General features: G+C 43.2%; 1 protein-coding gene across 4 annotated transcripts in view; it reads right to left on the reverse strand.

The window, feature by feature from the left end:
* Positions 1-21,367, reverse strand: part of LOC106580145 (multiple C2 and transmembrane domain-containing protein 1-like) — a 225,241-nt gene that overhangs the window by 84,442 nt on the left and 119,432 nt on the right. For 2 of the 4 annotated variants that reach the window (XM_014160872.3, XM_014160868.3), the window contains exons 3-8: positions 12,221-12,363; positions 10,085-10,164; positions 9,267-9,378; positions 5,136-5,174; positions 2,010-2,180; positions 737-867 (exon numbers count right to left, since the gene is read on the reverse strand). In XM_014160872.3, the coding sequence (XP_014016347.2) occupies positions 737-867; positions 2,010-2,180; positions 5,136-5,174; positions 9,267-9,378; positions 10,085-10,164; positions 12,221-12,363 (676 nt within the window). The remainder of the gene's footprint in view (positions 1-736; positions 868-2,009; positions 2,181-5,135; positions 5,175-9,266; positions 9,379-10,084; positions 10,165-12,220; positions 12,364-21,367) is intronic. The other 2 variants (XM_045704317.2, XM_014160870.3) reach the window with 1 other exon arrangement.

Below are 21,367 nucleotides of genomic sequence, written 5' to 3' on the forward strand. Positions count from 1 at the left end.
AGAGAGAGAGAGAGAGAGAGAGAGAGAGAGAGAGAGAGAGAGAGAGAGAGAGAAAGAGGTTGAGAGAGAAAGAGGTTGAGAGAGAGGTTGAGAGAGAGGCTGAGAGAGAGGCTGAGACAGGGGAGATTCTTTTAGTTTTCCAGTGAGTCAGTGGTGCAATGGGAAGCAGGCAGGCACACCGGTGCTCAATGTGTGTGCGTGCGTGTGTTAATGAATCTGTCAGTAGGTCCTGGACAGAGGGGTGACGTGGACATCAGTGGGCCTGGAACATGACTCAAACAGATGGGTATTTAAGGAGGGGGAAATAGTCAATTACAAGCAAGGACCAGTGGACACTAGCTCTCCAGGAAGAGGTATGGAGAAATGCAAAACGAGCTCCTCCAATCTCCTCTCCTAGCTATTAGCCTCCTGTCTTAGTGGGGACTTGTCAAACACACATTCACGCGCACATGTAGCGAACGTGAGTCGGGCTAACGGTTTAGTGAACTCAAAAGCAGTGTCACCCTCGGCCCAAGAGGGAATCTCACATCAAATACACACACACACACACACACACACACACACACACACACACACACACACACACACACACACACACACACACACGGCAGACCCTTAGAGCATTCTAACAAAGACAGGAGGGAGACTATTGGCGTTGTTGAAAAATGAACAAAAGAAAGTGTGTGTCAATGCGTGTGCTTGTGTGTGAGTGTGTGTGTGCATGGGAGAGGCCCACCTGCCCATGAAGTCGTCCTTCTTGCCTGCGTCTTTGTCCCAGACGGTGATGTCGATGAAGCCCCCCTGCTCCTCATACAGATGGAAGTCAAACTGCTCTCTCCACTGGGGGTTCAAAGTCTTGGGTATCGTCTGCCGAGTGGAGCACACAAAAAGAGGGATATGTGCGCAGCAAATTTGCAATCGGAATTTTATACACCCACAGTGTTAAATGTAACACTTTCTTAGAAATGATATGTGACCATCACAAATAGTGTTAATAAACTAACACAACCAAGAGTGTTGGGTCCCTAACTCCACGGGTGTTGCAAATTCTGACGTGAAATGAACACAGGGAATTAACACGTGGTATTACAGTAACTTGTTTTTGGGTGTTGTTTTAACACTGTAGGGTGTAAAGCCTTATTTGCATATTTATTTCCCAGGATGGACTGTGTTTGCGTAGCGTGTAAAAATCCTCTGTCCTCGGTTGCAACACTTACTACCGAGTTCCAAACTGCCTCTGGAAGCAACGTCAGCACAATAACTGTTCGTCAGGAAATTCATGAAATGGGTTTCCTGGAGTGATGAATCACGCTTCATCATCTGGCAGTCTGACGGACGAATCTGGGTTTGGCAGATGCCAGGAGAACGCTACCTGCCCCAATGCACAGTGCCAACTGTAACATTTGGTAGAGGAGGAATAATGGTCTGGGGCTGTTTTTCATGGTTCGGGCTAGGCCCCTTAGTTCCAGTGAAGGGAAATCTTAACGCTACAGCATACAATGACATTCTAGATGATTCTGTGCTTCCAACTTTGTGGCAACAATTTGGGAAAGGCCCTTTCCTGTTTCAGCATGACAATTCCCCCGTGCACAAAGCGAGGTCCATACAGAAATGGTTTGTCGAGATCAGTGTGGAAGAACTTGACTGGCCTGCACGGAGCCCTGACCTCAACCCCATCAAACACCTTTGGGATGAATTGGAACGCCCACTGCGAGCCAGGCCTAATCGCCCAACATCAGTGCTCGACCTCACTAATGCTCTTGTGGCTGAATGGAAGCAAGTCCCCGCAGCAATGTTCCAACATCTAGTGGTAAACCTTCCCAGAAGAGTGGAGGCTGTTATAGCAGCAAAGGGGGATCAACTCCATATTAATGCCCATGATTTTGGAATGAGATGTTCGACGAGTAGGTGTCCACATACGTTTGGTCATGTATTGTAATGCTAAAGTAGCTAACAATTGGCTAGGAAATGGGTTGGAAGGTCCAGTACGTGAGGGCTGGTGTAGGTACCTTGCTCTTGTATTTCTGATGGCCCAGTCTGAATTTGACGTAGGGGTCACTGAAGCCGTTGGCGTCCATAGGCTGGAGGTCGCGAGCCTCAATCAGACTGATGCTCACTATACCTCTCCACAGCTGAGCTTTCCTGTGGACATCTGACAACCGCATACTTGAATGCAGCTGCTGCGTACACCCACCCACCCACACACACACACACACACACACACACACACACACACACACACACACACACACACACACACACACACACACACACACACAAAGCATGCAAACAGAAACAGACAGTCAATCACAGTATTCTATCTGTAGACACACAGCAATACATATGACAGACATGAAGACCATACAAAGAGATGGAGGCAAAGGAATAAACACACAGTCCAACACAGAAACATTGGAGTCAACTTCTGGTTCAGAGCTTGCCCATTATGCTGTGGATCACTCCTGTACATTGTAATATAGATACTGTACCTGATCTGGGTTCAGATCCCACCCCTGATGCTTCTACTGTCCACTCTACAGGCTTACAGTCACAACCTAACAATGGACATCTGTGTTTTTACCTGGACCTGTATTGATAAAGTGTCTCACAGTAGGAGTGCTGATCTAGGATCAGTTTAGCTTTTTAGATCATAAAGAATAAGACTATGGACAGGGGTGGGGGCTAATTATAGATCAGCACTCTTACTCTGAGAAGCTTTATGAACACAGGCCCTGGTCTATGAGTCTTTGAGTGACAGCAGTAGAATTTAATAAAACCCATTGAGCTGTACCACTGACAGCATGAATTCTGATTGCTGCTCCTCCCCCCTCAGTTTAAAACCCATTTTCGAACCGTTTCCTAATCGCTTACAGGCTAATTTAACCTCGGCAGGAGTCACACATCTATTGCTCGCTTGTGCGGGGAGAAAAAAAACACAAAAATAAAGCCTGTCGGTACTTATTTGTCAAACAAACACATCTCTATGAGTTATCTCACTGTCTCCCTGCCTCATTTGGAGGGGCCTCATTAGCATATCTTTTGTTTGGAGTGAATTTCATTAAACTGTGAACAAACCCTGGCGCACAAGCAGTAGCGCTTTGATGTGGAGACGAGGCCTATTCATTTCCATTCTCCAGACATGAAACAATGAGAGCTGGGCTCTGTGATACAACCACCCATACTCGCACGACTGTACAGTAAGTCCAGGTAACCTACTACACTATGTTGTCATGCTAATGGTGAAGGGTGCCGCTCTATGCTAGCTAACTCCTCTTCCGGTGAAAAGCCTAATTGGGAGGCCGCGTAATTGTATTGTTGCTACATATCGCTCATTATGTAAAAACCCATGGCCGATTTGGATTAGGAATTAACAGATTCAACACCCCACGCCCAAAGTAGAGCAGGGAAAATAAAATATGAGGGTAAGTGTTGGGTTGAAATCCCTTATTGAAAATAACAATCAATTTAGGAGCTGATATAGGCTAAAACGAAAGCCCTGTGTGATTGAACTCTTCAACTTATGCGATAACATAGAGGCATGAGCTGGCTTTTCTGGACTTGAAGGGAAGCTGATTTCAACTATTTTAGTGTTATAATTATGCCAGTGGTTCTTGCATTGTTTGCATGTATTGAGTCCAGCACTATACTGTCTTGATTAAAGAGAAGAGAGTGTATAAATAAGTGTGGCGGGAAGGAGGGAGGCAGACACACAGGAGAAGTAGGGCTTGGTGGGGAAGTGCAGCAGTTAGTTAGCACTGGAGATAATTCCCGAGTCACAGGCGGGATGGCCCAGTTTGGAGCTTCAAAGGGTTGGTTTGGGGGAAGCACTACAGCAGAATGTCCGCACCACGCCAACCAGAGACAAACTATGTTACTGTCTCTCAATATAAACTCAATCAAACTTTTACTCAACTGTACTCAACTGTACTCGACTACACGCCTTCAGATCAAGAATGCTGCTCTCAGAAACATAGACAAATGTGGGAAGTTGTTTGTCATCAAGGGTCCATCCATGGGTTTGGTTTCAAATGAGACAGAGACATAAGCCTACTGGTTTTGAACTCCTGAGGGGTTCTATGGTGCAGAGGGAATCAAGGTGACAAACAGGATACAGAACATGAATAGCCATTAGCTACAGATACAGACACGTGCCACATGCATAGGCCAATGTAAGGGAGAAGCAGCCCCTGGACCAGCATTCCTTCTGTAGTAAGGAAATAAAAGAAAGCAAAGATGAGGAACATAGGTTAAGGGTCAATCTGCTAGGCATGATGGGAAATCAAAAGGATATTCACAGGGTGGATGTCCTCATGAGGTAAAAGGGTCTCGTCTTAGACCTGGGAGATCTAGCTTGACAGCAAGTAAACCTCCGACACACCTCTAAAACTATCTATCCATCCATCCAAAAGGTGCTCTCTCACTCTCTCTCATCACAAGTTCCTTCTCTGAACCTCCTCTTTTCCTTTTTACTAAAGAAACATGTATACTTTGTTTCTCAGGACTATCTACAATCTTCAAACTAAGACCATTAAGGGCCAGACATTTCTTGGCTTTAGTTTGGCCCTGAAGTTGAGCCTGGTGAGCCTCTGTAAAGAGACTAAACTGCTGCCTCAGTCACATAGGCCCCTTAACAATGTGAGAGGTATAGAGATGACAGGGAAGAAAGAGTCACTTTATTTTTCTCACCCATCAGCTGCAATACACTAGTCTGGCTAATACCAAACTCAAAGTCCTGTGGAGGCTAGTGGGAGGAGCTATAGGAAGACAGGCTCATTGTAATGGCTGGAATGGAATTAATGGAACAGAGTCAAACATGTGGCTTCCATATGTTTGATGTGTTTGATACCGTTCCATTTATTCCATTCTGGCCATTACAATGAGCCTGTCTTCCTATAGCTCCTCCCACTAGCCTCCACAGCATGTACTGTACATCCAGTATACCGGCTACTCGTCGCTGCTCTCAGTTCACCTGTCTGTATAATGCAGCTTGAGGGAAATAAAACATGATGGAGTGGGAACTGATAAAGGTGACAGGGAGAGGGGCTGGGTCTCCACCTGAACCCAGGACAGCAGAGGGGTTTGGGTGGGTAGAGTAGGTAGGTAGTTGGTATTAGAGGTAACATGCCATGTATTACCTTATTGGATCGCTTCCAGCTCCTTCTCAAAAGCATGGTCTGTAAATGAGACAAAGCAGTTATAGGACGCTGGAGAGCTTAGAGCTGCAGGGGATCAGAGGGCAGAGGTCAGCCCAGGAGGAGGCAGGGTGAGGAGGACGGTCACAGGCAGCCAAAATAAGCAACACATACAGTAAGAAGCGCTGCCACCCACAACGGCCCATATATACTGTGCTGCACAAGCACAGGGGACAGGTATATATGTGTGCTAGCACACACACACTGGCAGAAAACACACAAATACAGTCCCACATGACTCTCTAACCCTACCCTTGGCCCTAACCCATCAATACCTGCAGATCTCAAGGGTATGTGTAGGTGTAACCAGTGTAGAGGAGGTCCTTCAACCATGTTGCTTCCACCTTACAGATTTGCAAACATTGAAGGGTTGTTAGGGCCAAATGGATGGTTAGGAAGTGTTTTGGGACCAGCTAACACACTCCAGGATTAACCAGTGATGGCGAAAGCATCTGTGTGTGTGTGTGTGTGTGTGTATCTGGGCATTAGTTTCTTAGACATTAGTAGTCATTATGTTAAGGTTATTTTCCAGTTTCTGATTACCATGTAGTACAGTATTTATGAAATGTGAACATATGAATGTGAATCATCTGTCTAGTTTTGATTCTAGTTTGTCATGGCCTTGAATTCAAGATTTCATTTTGCCCAGTAGGTGGCGATAGAGGACAACATCCATTCTGTGTAGTGTTGCTGTGACCTTGTGCTCCTTTTCACAGTTTGAGGGATCCGAAAGGATGCTTAACCCAAATACAGTTTTTTGTTGTGTCAAATGTGGATTCTGTGAATTATCGAACCAAATAAGGAGCAAAATTAAGACATCAGACCAAACAGAATAAAACATTTCCCCCAAGACTCTCCTCTTGTTCTTTATCAAACATGCAGGGGTCCAATTAACCAAACAAATAATTGAACAGAAATAAATACGACTCTGAAACATTGAGCACGTCCACAGAGGGAAGGATGCACATCATTAGGAGCAATATTACCCAACACTCTTTGAAAATGGAACAGTTTTTTTTTTCTTCTAAAAGCAAATTGTTTGTTGTGCGTGTGTGCTCAAATCTTTTTTCTCCAGTAGGTCTACTATACTGCAAATTCATTTCCACCAGTTGAAAGATGGATTATATACAGCTCAGCAGCTCATAGAGACTATCTATCATTGGCTCGGTGATGTATTACGGAGCCGTGCCATTGGCTGGGGAGACATTTCCTCTGAGCCAAATGAAGTGAGAATGAAAGGGATACTGTGGGATTTTACCATTTTTATGTACTTTCTCAAGCCAATGCTAACTAGCGTTAGCGCAATGGCTAGAAGTCTATGGTATGTTCTAGCACGCTAGCAGATACCCATAGACTTCCAGCCATTGCGCTAATGCTAGTTAGCATTGGCTTGAGAAACTACCTCTAACTTCCTTCATACTGGACCGAGGAACTTGAAGCTGTCGACCCACTCCACTACAGCCCGATCAATGTAGACATTTCCTGTAGTCCACGATCAGATCCTTTGTCTTGCTGACGTTGAGGAAGAGGTTGTTATCCTAGCACCACACTGCCAGGTCACTGACCTCCTCCCTATATACTGTCTCATCGTCGTCAGTGATCAGGCTAACCACTGTCGTGTCATCAGCAAAATGAATGATGGTGTTTGAGTCGTGAACGGCCACGCTGTCGTGGGTGAACAGAGAGTACAAGGAAGAGACTAAGCACTCACCCCTGTGGGGCCCCCATGTTAATGGTCCAGTGTGGCGGATATGTTGCTGCCTACCTTCACCACCTGGGGCGGCACCTCAGGAAGTTCAGGATCCAGTTGCAGAAGGTGTTCAGTCCCAAGATCCTGAGCTTAGTGATGAGCTTGAAGGGCACTATGGTGTTTGGATATGTACGTACGGTCACTGTGGGGACGATGACATCGGAGCACTTATTACTGAAGCCGGAGACTGACGTGGTAAACTCCTCAATGTTACTGGGTGAATCCCGGAAAATATTCCAGTCTGTGCTAGCGAAACAGTCATGTAGCTTAGCATCCGCTTCATTGGACCTCTTCCGTATTGAGCGTGTCACTGGTACTTCCTGTTTGAGTTTTTACTGGTAAGCAGGAATCAGGAGGATAGAGTTATGGTGAGATTTGCCAAATGGAGGGAGAGCTTTGCATGTGTTTCTGTGTGTGGAGTAAAGGTAATCTAGAGTTTTACGCCTCTAGTTGCACAGGTAACATGCTGGTAAAAATGAGGCAAGACAGATTTCAGTTTCTCTGTATTAAATTCACAGGCAAATAGGAGCGCCACCTCTGGATGTGCATGGTCTTGTTTGCTTATGGTCCTATACAGGTCGTTGAGAGTGGTCTTGTGCCAGTATTGTTTTTTTTGGAGGTAAATAGACATTTACCAAAAAAATTGATGAAAACTCTCTTGGTAAATAGTATGGTCTGCAGCATATCATGAGGTATTCTAACTCAGGCAAGCAAAACCTAGAGACTTCCTTTACATTCGTGCACTAGCTGTGGTTAACAATGAGACACACACCTCCCCCTTTAACCTTCCCGAAGCTGCCGTTCGGTCTTGACGATGCATAGAAAAAACAGCTAGATGTACAGTACCAGTCAAAAGTTTGGACACACCTACTCATTCCAGGGTTTTTCTTTATTTTAATTATTTTATTAATTGTAGAATAATAGTGAAGACATCATACTTATGAAATAACCCATATGGAATCATGTAGAAAGTGTTAAACAATTCAAAATATATGTTCTATTTGAGATTCTTCAAAGCAGCCACCCTTTGCCTTGATGACAGCTTTGCACACTCTTGGCATTCTCTCAACCAGCTTCATGAGGTAGTCACCTGGAATGTATTTCAAGTAACAGGTGTGCCATGTTAAAAGGTCATTTGTGGAATTTCTTTCCTTCTTAATGCCAATCAGTTGTGTTGTGACAAGGTAGGGGTGGTATACAGAAGATAGCCCTATTTGGTGAAAGACCAAGTCCATATTATGGCAAGAACAGCTCAAATAAGCAAAAAGAAACAACATTCCATCATTACTTTAAGACATGAAGGTCAGTCAAAGCGGAAAATTTCAAGAACTCTGAATGTTTCTTCAAGTGCAGTCGCAAAAACCATCAAGCGCTATCATGAAACTGGCTCTCATGAGGACCGCCACAGGAAAGGAAGACCCAGAGTCATTTGTTTATCAACAGGACAATAATCCTACACTCCTCCAGGCTGTGTAAGGGCTATTTGACCACGAAGGAGAGTGATGTAGTGCTGCATCAGATGACCTGGCCTCTTCAATTACCCGACCTCAACCCAACTGAGATGGTTTGGGATGAGTTGGACCGCAAAGTGAAGAAAAAGCAGCCAACAAGTGCTCAGCAAATGTGGAACTCCTTCAAGACTGTTGGAAAAGCATTCCTCATGAAGCTGGTTGAGAGAATGCCAAGAGTGTGCAAAGCTGTCATCAAGGCAACGGCTGGCTACTTTGAAGAATCTCAGATATATATTTCATGGTTTTGATGTCTTCACTATTATTCTAAAAATAAAGAGAAACCCTTGAATGAGTACGTGTGTCCAAACTGTTGACTGGTACTGTTTATTACCCATGTCCTTGTTCAGCCACGACTCCGAGAAATATATGATATTACAGTTCTTCAGGTCCCGTTGATATGATAGTCTTAAACGGAACTCGTCCAGATTGTTCTCTTGTGATTATACGTTCACCAATAGAAGGGGGGTAGAGACGGTTTATTTACTCGCCATCGTAGTCTTGTCAAGGAGACCGCTAGTTTGCCTCTCTTGCGCCGTCTCATCCTCTTTGGAGCCCCGGGGATTAGGGCCTGGTCCGGAATGAGCAGTATGTCCAATCAGGCTTTATTGAGCCCTTAGGACAGTCTAAGATACTGATGTGGAAACAGACGTTTTTCCTTTTCATCCAAATCCTGGCACATTCAGATATGATATATACATGATTAGTTTGATGATGAGAGAGAGAGAGAGAGAGAGAGAGAGAGAGAGAGAGAGAGAGAGAGAGAGAGAGAGAGAGAGAGAGTGAGAGAAAGACATAAAAAAATTGTGGACTTACAGCTTCCCTGAAGTCTCCCTCTTTGGGCGACAGTGTGACTGCCAGGTCTAGAGTTCCCAGGTCATGGTCGGGGTACTGGGGGTCCTCAAGGTCAAGGGTCACATCCAGGTTCCTGAAGTGGCAGAGGGAGGACACGGTGACCCGCATGCACATGCACACACACATGCACACACACACTCCCTAGCAAACCTGTATGTCATGTAAATACAAGTAATTTGCATTTCCATGGAAGTACACTAGAGGGCAGTGGTGCATTGAATAAGTTCTATTGAACCAAGTGTCAAGGAAAATGGGGACAAATAGTGGATTTGTGGGCTGAAGAGAGAGAGATAAGCAAACAAGGACAACAATGGTGAGTGACAAGAAAAAAAACAACTCATGACATGGCTGAGAGACACGGAGACAGAATGTGCTGGAGAACAATAGAGAGAGAGAGAGAGAGAGAGACAGACAGACAGACAGACAGACAGACAGACAGAAAATATGCTTCTGTGTGAGACAGTTCATTATGTTGCAGGAAAAGAAGGAGGAAAATGAGAGGGAGAAGAAAAGGAAGGAAGAGAAGCAGAAGGAAATGGGAGATGGAGAAAGAGAGGGATGATATGGAGAGGGATGAAGCGAAGGACAAGAAGAAAGACAAGGAAGAGGAGGATGGGTGAAGGAAAGAGTGAGAGCATGAGAGTGAGCACGAAAGAGAGAGAGTGCGAGAGAGTGCAATCAAAAAAGAGAGAAAGTGCAACAGAGAGAGAGACAGAGAAAGAAATAGCGAGAGATGAAGGAGAGGTGTAAAGTTGAGTGTTTCCCCTGTCTGTCCAGACCTCTGGTGTTCCAGAGACTCCAGGTAGAGGTAGGCAGAACCCATGAAGTCATCCTGAAGGCCAAAGTCATAGTCAAACACCTGCAGGACACAACACACTGTCACCAGAGAGACCACATACTGTATTCTATAGGGTTGCAAAAATCTGGTTACTTTCCCAATATTCCCAGGTCTTCCAGAAACGCTGTCAGGTGACCTGGGATTTGGGGCTTATTCCCTCCTGATTCCAGGAATATTACAACCAGGTTTTCTGGAAAGTTGCTAGATTTTTGCAACCCTAGTACTGTACTCTGCTCAGGTGTACTGCACTGTTGTACAGTTGAAGTCGGAAGTTAACATACACTTATATTGGAGTCATTAAACTCGTTTTTCAACCACTTCACAAATTTCTTGTTAACAAACTATAGTTTTGGCAAGTCGGTTAGGACATTACTTTGTAATTGACACAAGTAACATTACTTTGTAATTGACACAAGTAATCTTTCCAACAATTGTTTACAGACAGATTATTTCACTTATAATTCACTGTATCACAATTCCAGTGGGTCAGAAGTTTACATACACTAAGTTGACTGTGCCTTTAAACAGCTTGGAAAATTACAGAAAATCATGTCATGGCTTTAGAAGCTTCTGATAGGCTAATTGACATCATTTGAGTCAATTGGAGGTGTACCTGTGGATGTATTTCAAGGCCTACCTTCAAACTCAGTGCCTCTTTGCTTGACATCATGGGAAAATCAAAAGAAATCAGCCAAGACCTCAGAAAAAAATTGTAGACCGCCACAAGTCTGGTTCATCCTTAGGAGAAATTTCAAAATGCCTGAAGGTACCATGTTCATCTGCACAGACAATAGTACGCAAGTATAAACACCATAGGACCACACAGCCGTCACACCGCTCAGGAAGGAAACGAGTTCCGTCTCCTAGAGATGAACGTACTTTGGTGCGAAAAGTGCAAATCAATCCCAGAACAACAGCAAAGGACCTTGTGAAGATGCTGGAGGAAACGGTTACAAAAGTATCTATATCCACAGTAAAACGAGTCCTATATCGAAATAACCTGAAAGGCCGCTCAGCAAGGAAGAAGCCACTGCTCCAAAACTGCCATAAAAAAGCCAGACTACGGTTTGCAACTGCGCATGTGGACAAAGATCGTACTTTTTGTTGAAATGTCCTCTGGTCTGATGAAACAAAAATAGAGCTGTTTGGCCATAATGACCATCTATATGTTTGGAGGAAGAACACCATCCTAACCGTGAAGCACAGGGGTGGCAGCATCATGTTGTGGGGGTGCTTTGCTGCAGGAGGGACTGGTGCACTTCACAAAATAGATGGCATCATGAGGGAGGAAAATTATGTGGATATATTGAAGCAACATCTCAAGACATCAGTCAGGAAGTTAAAGCTTGGTCGCAAATGGGTCCTCCAAATGGACAATGACCCCAAGCATACTTCAAAAGTTGTGGCAAAATGGCTTAAGGACAACAAAGTCAAGGTATTGGAGTGGCCATCACAAAGCCTTGACCTCAATCCTATAGAAAATGTGTGGGCAGAACTGAAAACGCATGTGCGAGCAAAGAGGCCTACAAACCTGACTCAGTTACACCAGCTCTGTCAGGAGGAATGGGCCAAAATTCATCCAACTTATTGTGGGAAGCTTGTGGAAGTCTACCCAAAATATTTTACCCAAGTTAAACAGTTTAAAGGCAATGCTACCAAATACTAATTGAGTGTATGTAAACTTCTGACCCACTGGGAATGTGATGAAAGATATAAAAGCTGAAATAAATAATTCTCTCTACTATTGTTCTGACATTTCACATTCTTAAAGTAAAGTGGCGATGTCATGAATTGTGAAAAACTGAGTTTAAATGTATTTTGCTAAGGTGTATGTAAACTTCCGACTTCAACTGTATATGCCTTCATTTTATTTATATTTATTTCATTTTCACATTACATGGCATAAGTCCACTGAAATTAGCGCTGTATTCTAATAACCACATCGCACCTTCCCAAACTTCACAATTACATGTTTCAGACAGAGGCAATGGTTAGACAAAGTAGATAAAGATAGTACTAATGCTTGAAACCATGTGTTAATATCCCAAAACAATGTAGTAGCTCTGAGTCCTCCTACCTTGACATAGAGGGGTTCTCGGAGGCTGTCCACCAGTAGGCTGACTTTCTCGTCCCACACTGGGTTCAGGTTCTTATTGATAGTCTTGCTCCTGAACACCTCCTTCCCACCGATCTTAAACTTCACATACGGATCACTTGTCCCTGGACACAAGACAACAACACAGAGAAAAGATGGGGGTTAGTATTACCTGTCCATAGAGACAGAAGGGAGATTTCTTCTGCGCAAAAGAGATTTGGGTGAAACTGACGAGATAAGGGTGCTTTGTTTTGGGAAAAAGCAAGGTGCTCAAGATGGTGCATAATGACTAAATAAGGATATGCTTCCTTGTGTATTTCTTACTGAATCTAGTAATACATCTGTAATGTAATGTCATGCATGTTGTCCTATTCAGATTTGAATCTCTTTTATTGCGCTGTAGGGGTAAACAGATGTCTCTCTCTCCCCCCTCTCTCTTTCTTTCCCTCCCTACCTCCCCCCGGTCTAAGGCAGCCTGTCCTCTCCTCTCGGTTGTTATAGTGAGTTGTGTTTATGTTTGTGAGCAGGGGGGGCGCTAACCAGGGCAAGGCAGGTCAGGTCACATAGACAAACACCGTCTGGCCTCAAGACTCATGTCATGCGACTCACACTCCAGGCCCTGTTATCTACAAAAGTTATGCCAACAGAACTGCAGTAGGCTAACATACTTTTGTAGATAACTTGGACGCATTTTGGAAACAAAAGTGCTCTACAGGGAAGACGGAGACCATCCATCCAAATCATGTTGGTGCCTGGACCCTGTCCTCGCATTTCAAGGCCGTGTTGAGACATTGACTCCAAAACAGCCCAACCACTGCTCAGATACCTCATCCCATTCCCACTATTTCACAGTGCTATCATCGTACTGCCACAGATAACCATATTCCCACCTTGTGACCATAAAGTTTCATTCCACTGTTAGCTCTGCTACTGTTAACCCAATTGGGAGGCCCACTGTGGTAAGCTCGTCCAGTGCTACTATTTCAAATGCCACAAATATGGATACCCTGCTGTTTTCAAATCGTGTAAAGTGCTTGGGCTGTTTCATATCAACTTATGAAGTTTGATTTCAAAGATGGACCTTCTTGATATCTGGATGCATGACACAAGCCTGGATATTTTGGTTCTCACAGACTTAACTAAATGGCTCAATCCCAGATACAGTGAGGGAAAAAAGTATTTGATCCCCTGCTGATTTTGTACGTTTGCCCACCGACAAAGAAATGATCAGTCTATAATTTTAATGGTAGGTTTATTTGAACATGAGAGACAGAATAACAAAAAAAATCCAGAAAAACGCATGTCAAAAATGTTATAAATTGATTTGCATTTTAATGAGGGAAATAAGTATTTAACCTCCTCTCAATCAGAAAGATTTCTGGCTCCCAGGTGTCTTTTATACAGGTAACGAGCTGAGATTAGGAGCACACTCTTAAAGGGAGTGCTCCTAATCTCAGCTTGTTACCTGTATAAAAGACACCTGTCCACAGAAGCAATCAATCAATCAGATTCCAAACTCTCCACCATGGCCAAGACCAAAGAGCTCTCCAAGGATGTCATGGACAAGATTGTAGACCTACACAAGGCTGGAATGGGCTACAAGACCATCGCCAAGCAGCTTGGTGAGAAGGTGACAACAGTTGGTGTGATTATTCGCAAATGGAATAAACACAAAAGAACTGTCAATCTCCCTCGTCCTGGGGCTCCACGCAAGATCTCACCTCGTGGAGTTGCAATGATCATGAGAACGGTGAGGAATCAGCCCAGAACTACACGGGAGGATCTTGTCAATGATCTCAAGGCAGCTGGGACCATAGTCACCAAGAAAACAATTGGTAACACACTACGCCGTGAAGGACTGAAATCCTGCAGCGCCCGCAAGGTCCCCCTGCTCAAGAAAGCACATATATATGCCCGTCTGAAGTTTGCCAATGAACATCTGAATGATTCAGAGGACAACTGGGTGAAAGTGTTGTGGTCAGATGAGACCAAAATGGAGCTCTTTGGCATCAACTCAACTCAACGTGATTGGAGGAGGAGGAATGCTGCCTATGACCTCAAGAACACCATCTCCACCGTCAAACATGGAGGTGGAAACATTATGCTTTGGGGGTGTTTTTCTGCTAAGGGGACAGGACAACTTCACCGCATCAAAGGGACGATGGACGGGGCCACGTAGCGTCAAATCTTGGGTGAGAATCTCCTTCCCTTAGCCAGGGCATTGAAAATGAGTCGTGGATGGGTATTCCAGCATGACAATGACCCAAAACACACGGCTAAGGCAACAAAGGAGTTGCTCAAGAAGAAGCACATTAAGGTCCTGGAGTAGCCAGTCTCCAGACATTAATCCCATAGAAAATCTGTGAAGGGAGCTGAAGGTTCGAGTTGCCAAACGTCAGCCTCAAAACCTTAATGACTTGGAGAAGATCTGAAAAGAGGAGTGGGACAAAATCCCTTCTGAGATGTGTGCAAACCTGGTGGCCAACTACAAGAAACGTCTGACCTCTGTGATTGTCAACAAGGGTTTTGCCATCAAGTACTAAGTCATGTTTTGCAGAGGGGTAAAATACTTATTTCCCTCATTAAAATGCAAATCAATGTATAACATTTTTGACATGTTTTTCTGGATTTTTGTTGTTGTTATTCTGGCTCTCACTGTTCAAATAAACCAACCATTAACATTATAGACTGATCATTTCTTTGTCAGTGGGCAAATGTACAAAATAAACAGGGGATCAAATACTTTTTTCCCTCACTGTAAGGACATTGATATTGTTGATTACAACATCTTCAGGTGTGACAGTCAGAAAAAAGAGAGAGGGGTGGCTATATTTGTGAAATAAACTCGTGGCAGTCATGTTCTCTAAACATCACTATACTATCATATTTTTTTAACGTGTCGAAATTCCTCTCCGCAGGCTTTGATTTTTTTAAATAAATGATGGTTCAATTTAAGCTGGTCCGCCAGTCGACTGCCTGCGCCTCTTGGCTCGATTGGAAGTTTTGTCAACTAGGGAATCTTCATTTTCTTTTCAACAACTTTACACTTGTGCTAGAAGCTTTGCCCAAGATTGATGACCCACTGGGCGGATTTGCTTGAGCCTTTCTTGCTGCAGCTTTCTGCTCCTCTGATTTCAGAATCTTTAACACATTTTTAACCTTACAATTATTTCTGGTATCATCCCCAGGTTCTGGAAGGCGGCCCATATACTCCCCCTTCATAAAGGTGGTGACCCGTGACCTAAATAATTATTGCCCCATTTCATAATTCACTTGGACTAGCAAAAATTCTAGAATCCTTGCTAAATACTTACATAAGAAATGTATTCTAAATGTACACCAGTCAGGTTTCAGACCAGGTCATTTGGTTTTAAATTATGTTCTTAATTGCTTGGATAAGAAGAAACACTGTGCAGTCCTTTTTATTGACCTGTCTAAAGCCTTCGACAATGTGGATCACTCATTACTTTTCATTACTTATTCAGAGGCTTTCATCAATTGGCCTGGACCAGGCTGCCTGTAGCTAGTTTGGAAATGATTTAAAGGACAGTGTTAAATCAGGTTTTCCAGACATTTCAAGAGGTGTCTCACAGAGATCAACTCTTGGTCTGGTTCTTTTCACTATTTACATTATCAATATTGGTTAATCTTTAAAAAAATAACATTCACCTGTATTCTATTGCCCCCACAGCTGACTAGGCCCTGTCAGAGCTTCAATATTCCTGTATTGCCCTTCAGAAAGCCATTGTACTAAATGCAGGTAAAACCAAGTATATGTTATTTTCCAAATCACGTAAAAATATATCTGATGATTTATTCATGCATACTTTGGATGGTGCCCTCTATGATCACGTCCTCGATTATAAATATCTTGGCATCTGGACTGACGAAAAGCTATCTTACAAAAAAGCATGTTGATGAGTTAGTTAAGAAATTAAGAATTAAAATAGTCTTCTATAGTAACAGGTCCTGTCTTTTGTTAAATAGCAGAAAACAAATCATTCAGCCAATATTCATTCTGGTTATTGACTATGTCGACATCACCTATATGAATGCAGCTGCTATGGTATTGAAGCCATTGGACGCAGTTTAACATAGCAAATTGCGCTTTACTACGGGTGATAGCTTTAGCACGCATCATTGCATTTTGTATTAGAAAGTAGACTGGCCTTCCTTGAAGTCTCATAGATCGATACACTTCTGCCATACCTTACCTCAAGTTACCAGACCCGGTCTCAGGGATGGCTAACCCTGGAGACCCCTTCAATCTCCACTGAGTTATGTAATTCTGCTTATATATTTTTTTTCCCACCTCGTGGAGTAATCTCCAAAAGTCCTTAAAGTTGGTGGATTTGGTGCCTCTAGGGAAATTCAGGCGGATGTTATGAGGGCCTTTTTACTGAAGAACGTGTTTGTTTAATATGACTGTGTTCTGCTTTTTGTGTTTAGTGTTTGCTTTTCATGTATTGTGTAACTTATTTGTATAAAGATATGTATAGTGTAATTGTTGTTTATTGATGTAGTTTATTGATTTGTTTGACAGGTCATCGTTGTTAATAAGAATTTGTTCTTAACTGAGTTAACTGTAAAAAATAAAGGTAAAGCATAATTTTATTTTTATGTGACTAAGGATAAAGCCTAATTGGCTGAGACAGAGGTGCCGCTGCTTCGGAACATGCTGTGGGGTCGTAGGCCTCAGGACTAAAAAGGCTCTCTTTAATTAAGAGCTCACTCTCATTAAAACTATCCTCTCTTGAACTGTGGCTAATTTGAAGCTGTTTTGTGAAGGGTGCACCCAAATGACAGCACACACAAGTACACACACCAGGCCAGGGGTCATTTCAAATTGAAGGAAATCAATTCTGGAAGTAAACTTAGATAACAATTCAAATGTGAAAGAACGGCTTCTATTTTCAACGACTTCTCAATAAACTGAGGAGTAGAAGCTATTTACTTTAAAAGTATTTTGAACTTTTAATAAATTCACTTCCTGAATTGATTGCCTTCAATTCGAAATTGACCCCAGCCCTGATGCACACATACTTTACATACACACAGACATTCATGAACACACACACACACACACACACACACACACACACACACACACACACACACACACACACACACACACACACACACACCACTTCAGCAGAGGAGATCAATGATTGATATTGACCACTAGATGGGGGTGTTTACGTAGAGTTGTCCCTGTGTCTGCTAGATCCTGCTGATTCGGACTCATCACCGAAACTGGCCATGTAGAGTGGACAGAAGCTTCACTCTATCACACACAGGTAACCCAATATACGCATGCATAAACAAGCATAAACATGCATAAACGTTACCCTTGCCTATATGCAAAAACACTCTTATATCCACAGCAGCACAACTCTATTCCTGACATCCCTTAAAGATCGGTGAACTGGTTTATAGTTCTCTCTATATGAAATCAATCCTGATGGAAAGCAGATGAAAATGATAAATGTCAAGCAAATATGACTGTGTAGATAGATAATGTTGGTGGCCGGGCCTTCTTCAGTCACACCAATGGGTTTGGACAGGCACTTTATCTAATTTGAATGAACATAAACACAGAGTAGCTTTTCAAAATGTCATAGTCATGGACATCTGGGCTTTGTTTGGAGAGGAGATAATGGAGTGCATCAGCTTGACAGTCTGCTCACGTTCAGTGGTCCATAGTAACCTGGGTAGTGGTTAAAGCTGGATCATGCATGCAGGCACACACCTCAATCTCACAATGTGTGTATGTGTGTGTGTGTGTGTATCGCCACTGAATGTCCATCATAACTTCCTGAGGTTGTTGGTCATTTTGTGTCACATGATTGCAGAGCAAAACCCAACTCAGCATAATGCAGCTTATCAGTGCTTTCTTAACCGTACCTCTTCCTCAGCTCACACCGAGAACGGAACTTGGGACCTCTGTCTCACACACGTGACCGTCCCCTTGACGTCTTAACTAGCTACTCCACTGAAAAGCTAGCAATTTGATGGCGTGGGTGGATATTTTTTTAAACTGAAGAGTGCGTTTACCAATCCCCATCGGTCACACAGTCACTCATCCTCCATCCCCATAAGTCTATCTGATATCACCAGCCAACCACCCACTCTCCTTACTGACCCCGCAGAGGCAAGAATGGAGGCCAGGGCTGGCTGGGAGCTTGGCACTGTGTGTGTTTCCATGTGTCTTTTCAGATTAGCATCAAAGCAATGATCATCCATCTCTACTACAGTCATTAAACCTACCACACAAACTGCATTAACATAATCACACAGTCACCCACCCACTCGAATAAATCAAAACGCACGCACGTACGAGCGCACACGCACACATGGAGTGTTAGTGTGGCATTAATATCAATACAAACAGCCCTATCACCAGTCCCCTCTCAGGATGAAATTAGACAGCTAACTACGCAATCCACAAACACTACACACACACATTCCCACAGGTGTCGGACAAACTCACCTACATTCACTGAACTGTGTTTAGGAATCGTATTTATTAGGCTTGGGCGGTATGAAGATTTTCATATCATCATACCATCCTTCTCTCACCCCGGGATTAACGGTATTACCAGCATAGCACGCAAGGTGGCATTAAAAATGCAAGAAAATCCCAGAATGCAGACACAATTAGCACAAACTAATAGCGAAATCACATAGAAGCTGTTAGCTAAATGCTAACGATTGAAAATGAAAAGAAACTAATTGCAAAGACAGGCAAATCCAGCTCATAAAGTTATACAAGGATAGCTAGTAGCTTCTGAATGTCATTTTCAGTGAGTGTGGACATTTACAAGCAAAAGTGAACGAGAGAAATTGGGTAAATAAACAAAGTTGTGATGCATGCTTTTCTGAAGGAAGAGCAGCAGGTGTACAAGGAGCAGAGTAGAGAAGAACGGAGGGGAAAAAAACACTAGAAGGAAGCACAGGGAAAAAAATGGCAACTGTACAGATAACTCATCCAGAGCTCTTTGACTTCTGGCAGAAAGCCATTATAAGATATCTGATGGCAAACATTTAGTAGTGAATTGCAAAATGGAACTTCATCATCTCGTGTACACCACACAACATAGACTCACTGATAGATATTGAACTCTATGGACTCACCAGCTCCCAATTTATCCCGTTGTGCTGTTTACAAACTAACGTGACTGGCTCAATTCTTCTGAGGAATTACGGCAAGCTTCATAATGTGACAGATGAAATGAAGAACGCAATCTGCTTCATCTCTTAACGTATTGCACAAGCTGACTGCAGGTAAAAAGTAGCTACAACTATTCAAATGTATTGAAAAACTTCCAATAAATAGTATTGACGGTATTGAAAAACCCTCCCATGGCTTTTTACAAATACCCCGGTATACGGTATGTATGGTCTACTGCCCAGGCCTAGTATGTGTCATGAGTCTCAGAGTAGGATTGCTGATTCAGGATCAGGAACATTACTGTGCCATTAGTATCAATACAAACAGCCCTATTACCAATCCCCTCTCAGAGTTAAATTAGAACAACTAACTACGCAATCCACAAACACTACACCCACACTAACAATCGTCGTTGTAGGTAGACCAAAATGCAGCGGGTATATTTATCATCTTCTTTTATTGAAGGAAAAAACAAAACACTTACACGAAACAAACGACGAAAACAGTCCCGTAAGGTGCAGACTAAACAGGAAACAACCACCCACAAACACAAGTGAAAACACACACAACTAAATATGGCCTCCAATCAGAGATAACAACAAACAGCTGCCTCTGATTGGAGGTCATTGACAAAACTAACATAGAAATAGAAAAACTAGAAAAACCACATTGAAATAGAAAACATAAACCAAAAACCCCGAAACACACTAAACAAACACCCCCTGCCACGCCCTGACCAAACTACAATAACAAACAACCCCTTTTACTGGTCAGGACGTGACACACACATTTTCACAAGTGTCTGACAAACTCCCCTGCCTTTTTGATCACAATGAATAAGACTACATGGACAGAGGGGACCTGATCCTAGATCAGCACTCCTACTCTGAGACACTTGATACAGACCTACATTTGGAGCAAAAACAATGGCCAGCGACGGCAAAGGCAATCTAACAACTCATTAACATCATAGATCTCCTTCTTGTCCATCACTTCAATTTCCATATTACTCCTCTCAAATCCCGCATACATTAGCAGGTTCATGTTTTTCATCATTAATCTTGATCTGGAGGCAGCTCTGCAGAGTGGTCACCAGCTGGCACAAATCATCAAATCGGATTTGAAACCTAACCCTAATCACAACCTTACCCACACTAACCGTAACCTTAAATTAAGACCAAAAAAGCTTATTTTTGTTATCATACATTTTTACATATTTTGTTATCATACATTTTTATAATAAAGCCAATTTTGACTTTGCAGCTGACCCATCTAGTGGAAATTGCAAAATTCTGCCTCCAGGGTAAGATTCAAGACAATGAACGTCAACATGTCCCGTGTGGCTCAGTTGGTAGAGCATAGTGTTTGCAACACCAGAGTTGTGGGTTCAATTCCCACGGGGGACCAGTACAAAATAACAAAAATGAAAAAAATGTATGAAATATATGCATTCACTACTGTAAGTTGCTCTGAATAAGAGCGTTGGCTAAATTATGTAAATGTAACCTGCCACACATTATCTCATTCATAATATAGTCCCATTCATAGGCTTCATTGTGTCCAACATGCAGTCTGTTGGACAACTCAGCCATCAAGAGCTTTTTTGTACTTGCATTCTAGTGGCATACAGCTCATTATATCATCACGTGCTGTATGCTGGGGGGGGCTGGGGGGGGCTGAGTGAAAACGCTGACATAACAGTGACACGATTCTGTGCTGCCAGCCCAGCAGCTTATGGCTCTGTGACGAGATGTGCAGTAAGGCCTGCCGGGATGAGATGTGCACTTCACTACCCCCCCCCCCCCCCCCCCCCCCGATGCCCTTCACAGGCGCATCCCAAATGGCATCCTACTCCCTACATAGTGCACTACCTTTGACCAGAGTGCTCTGGTCAAAAGTAGTGCACTGTGTAGGCAATTGAGTGCCATTTGGGATGCACTCGCATATCTCTGCAGGAC

Source organism: Salmo salar, chromosome 20 (assembly GCF_965601325.2).
Source record: "Salmo salar chromosome 20, fSalSal1, whole genome shotgun sequence".
Lineage (NCBI taxonomy): Eukaryota > Metazoa > Chordata > Actinopteri > Salmoniformes > Salmonidae > Salmo > Salmo salar.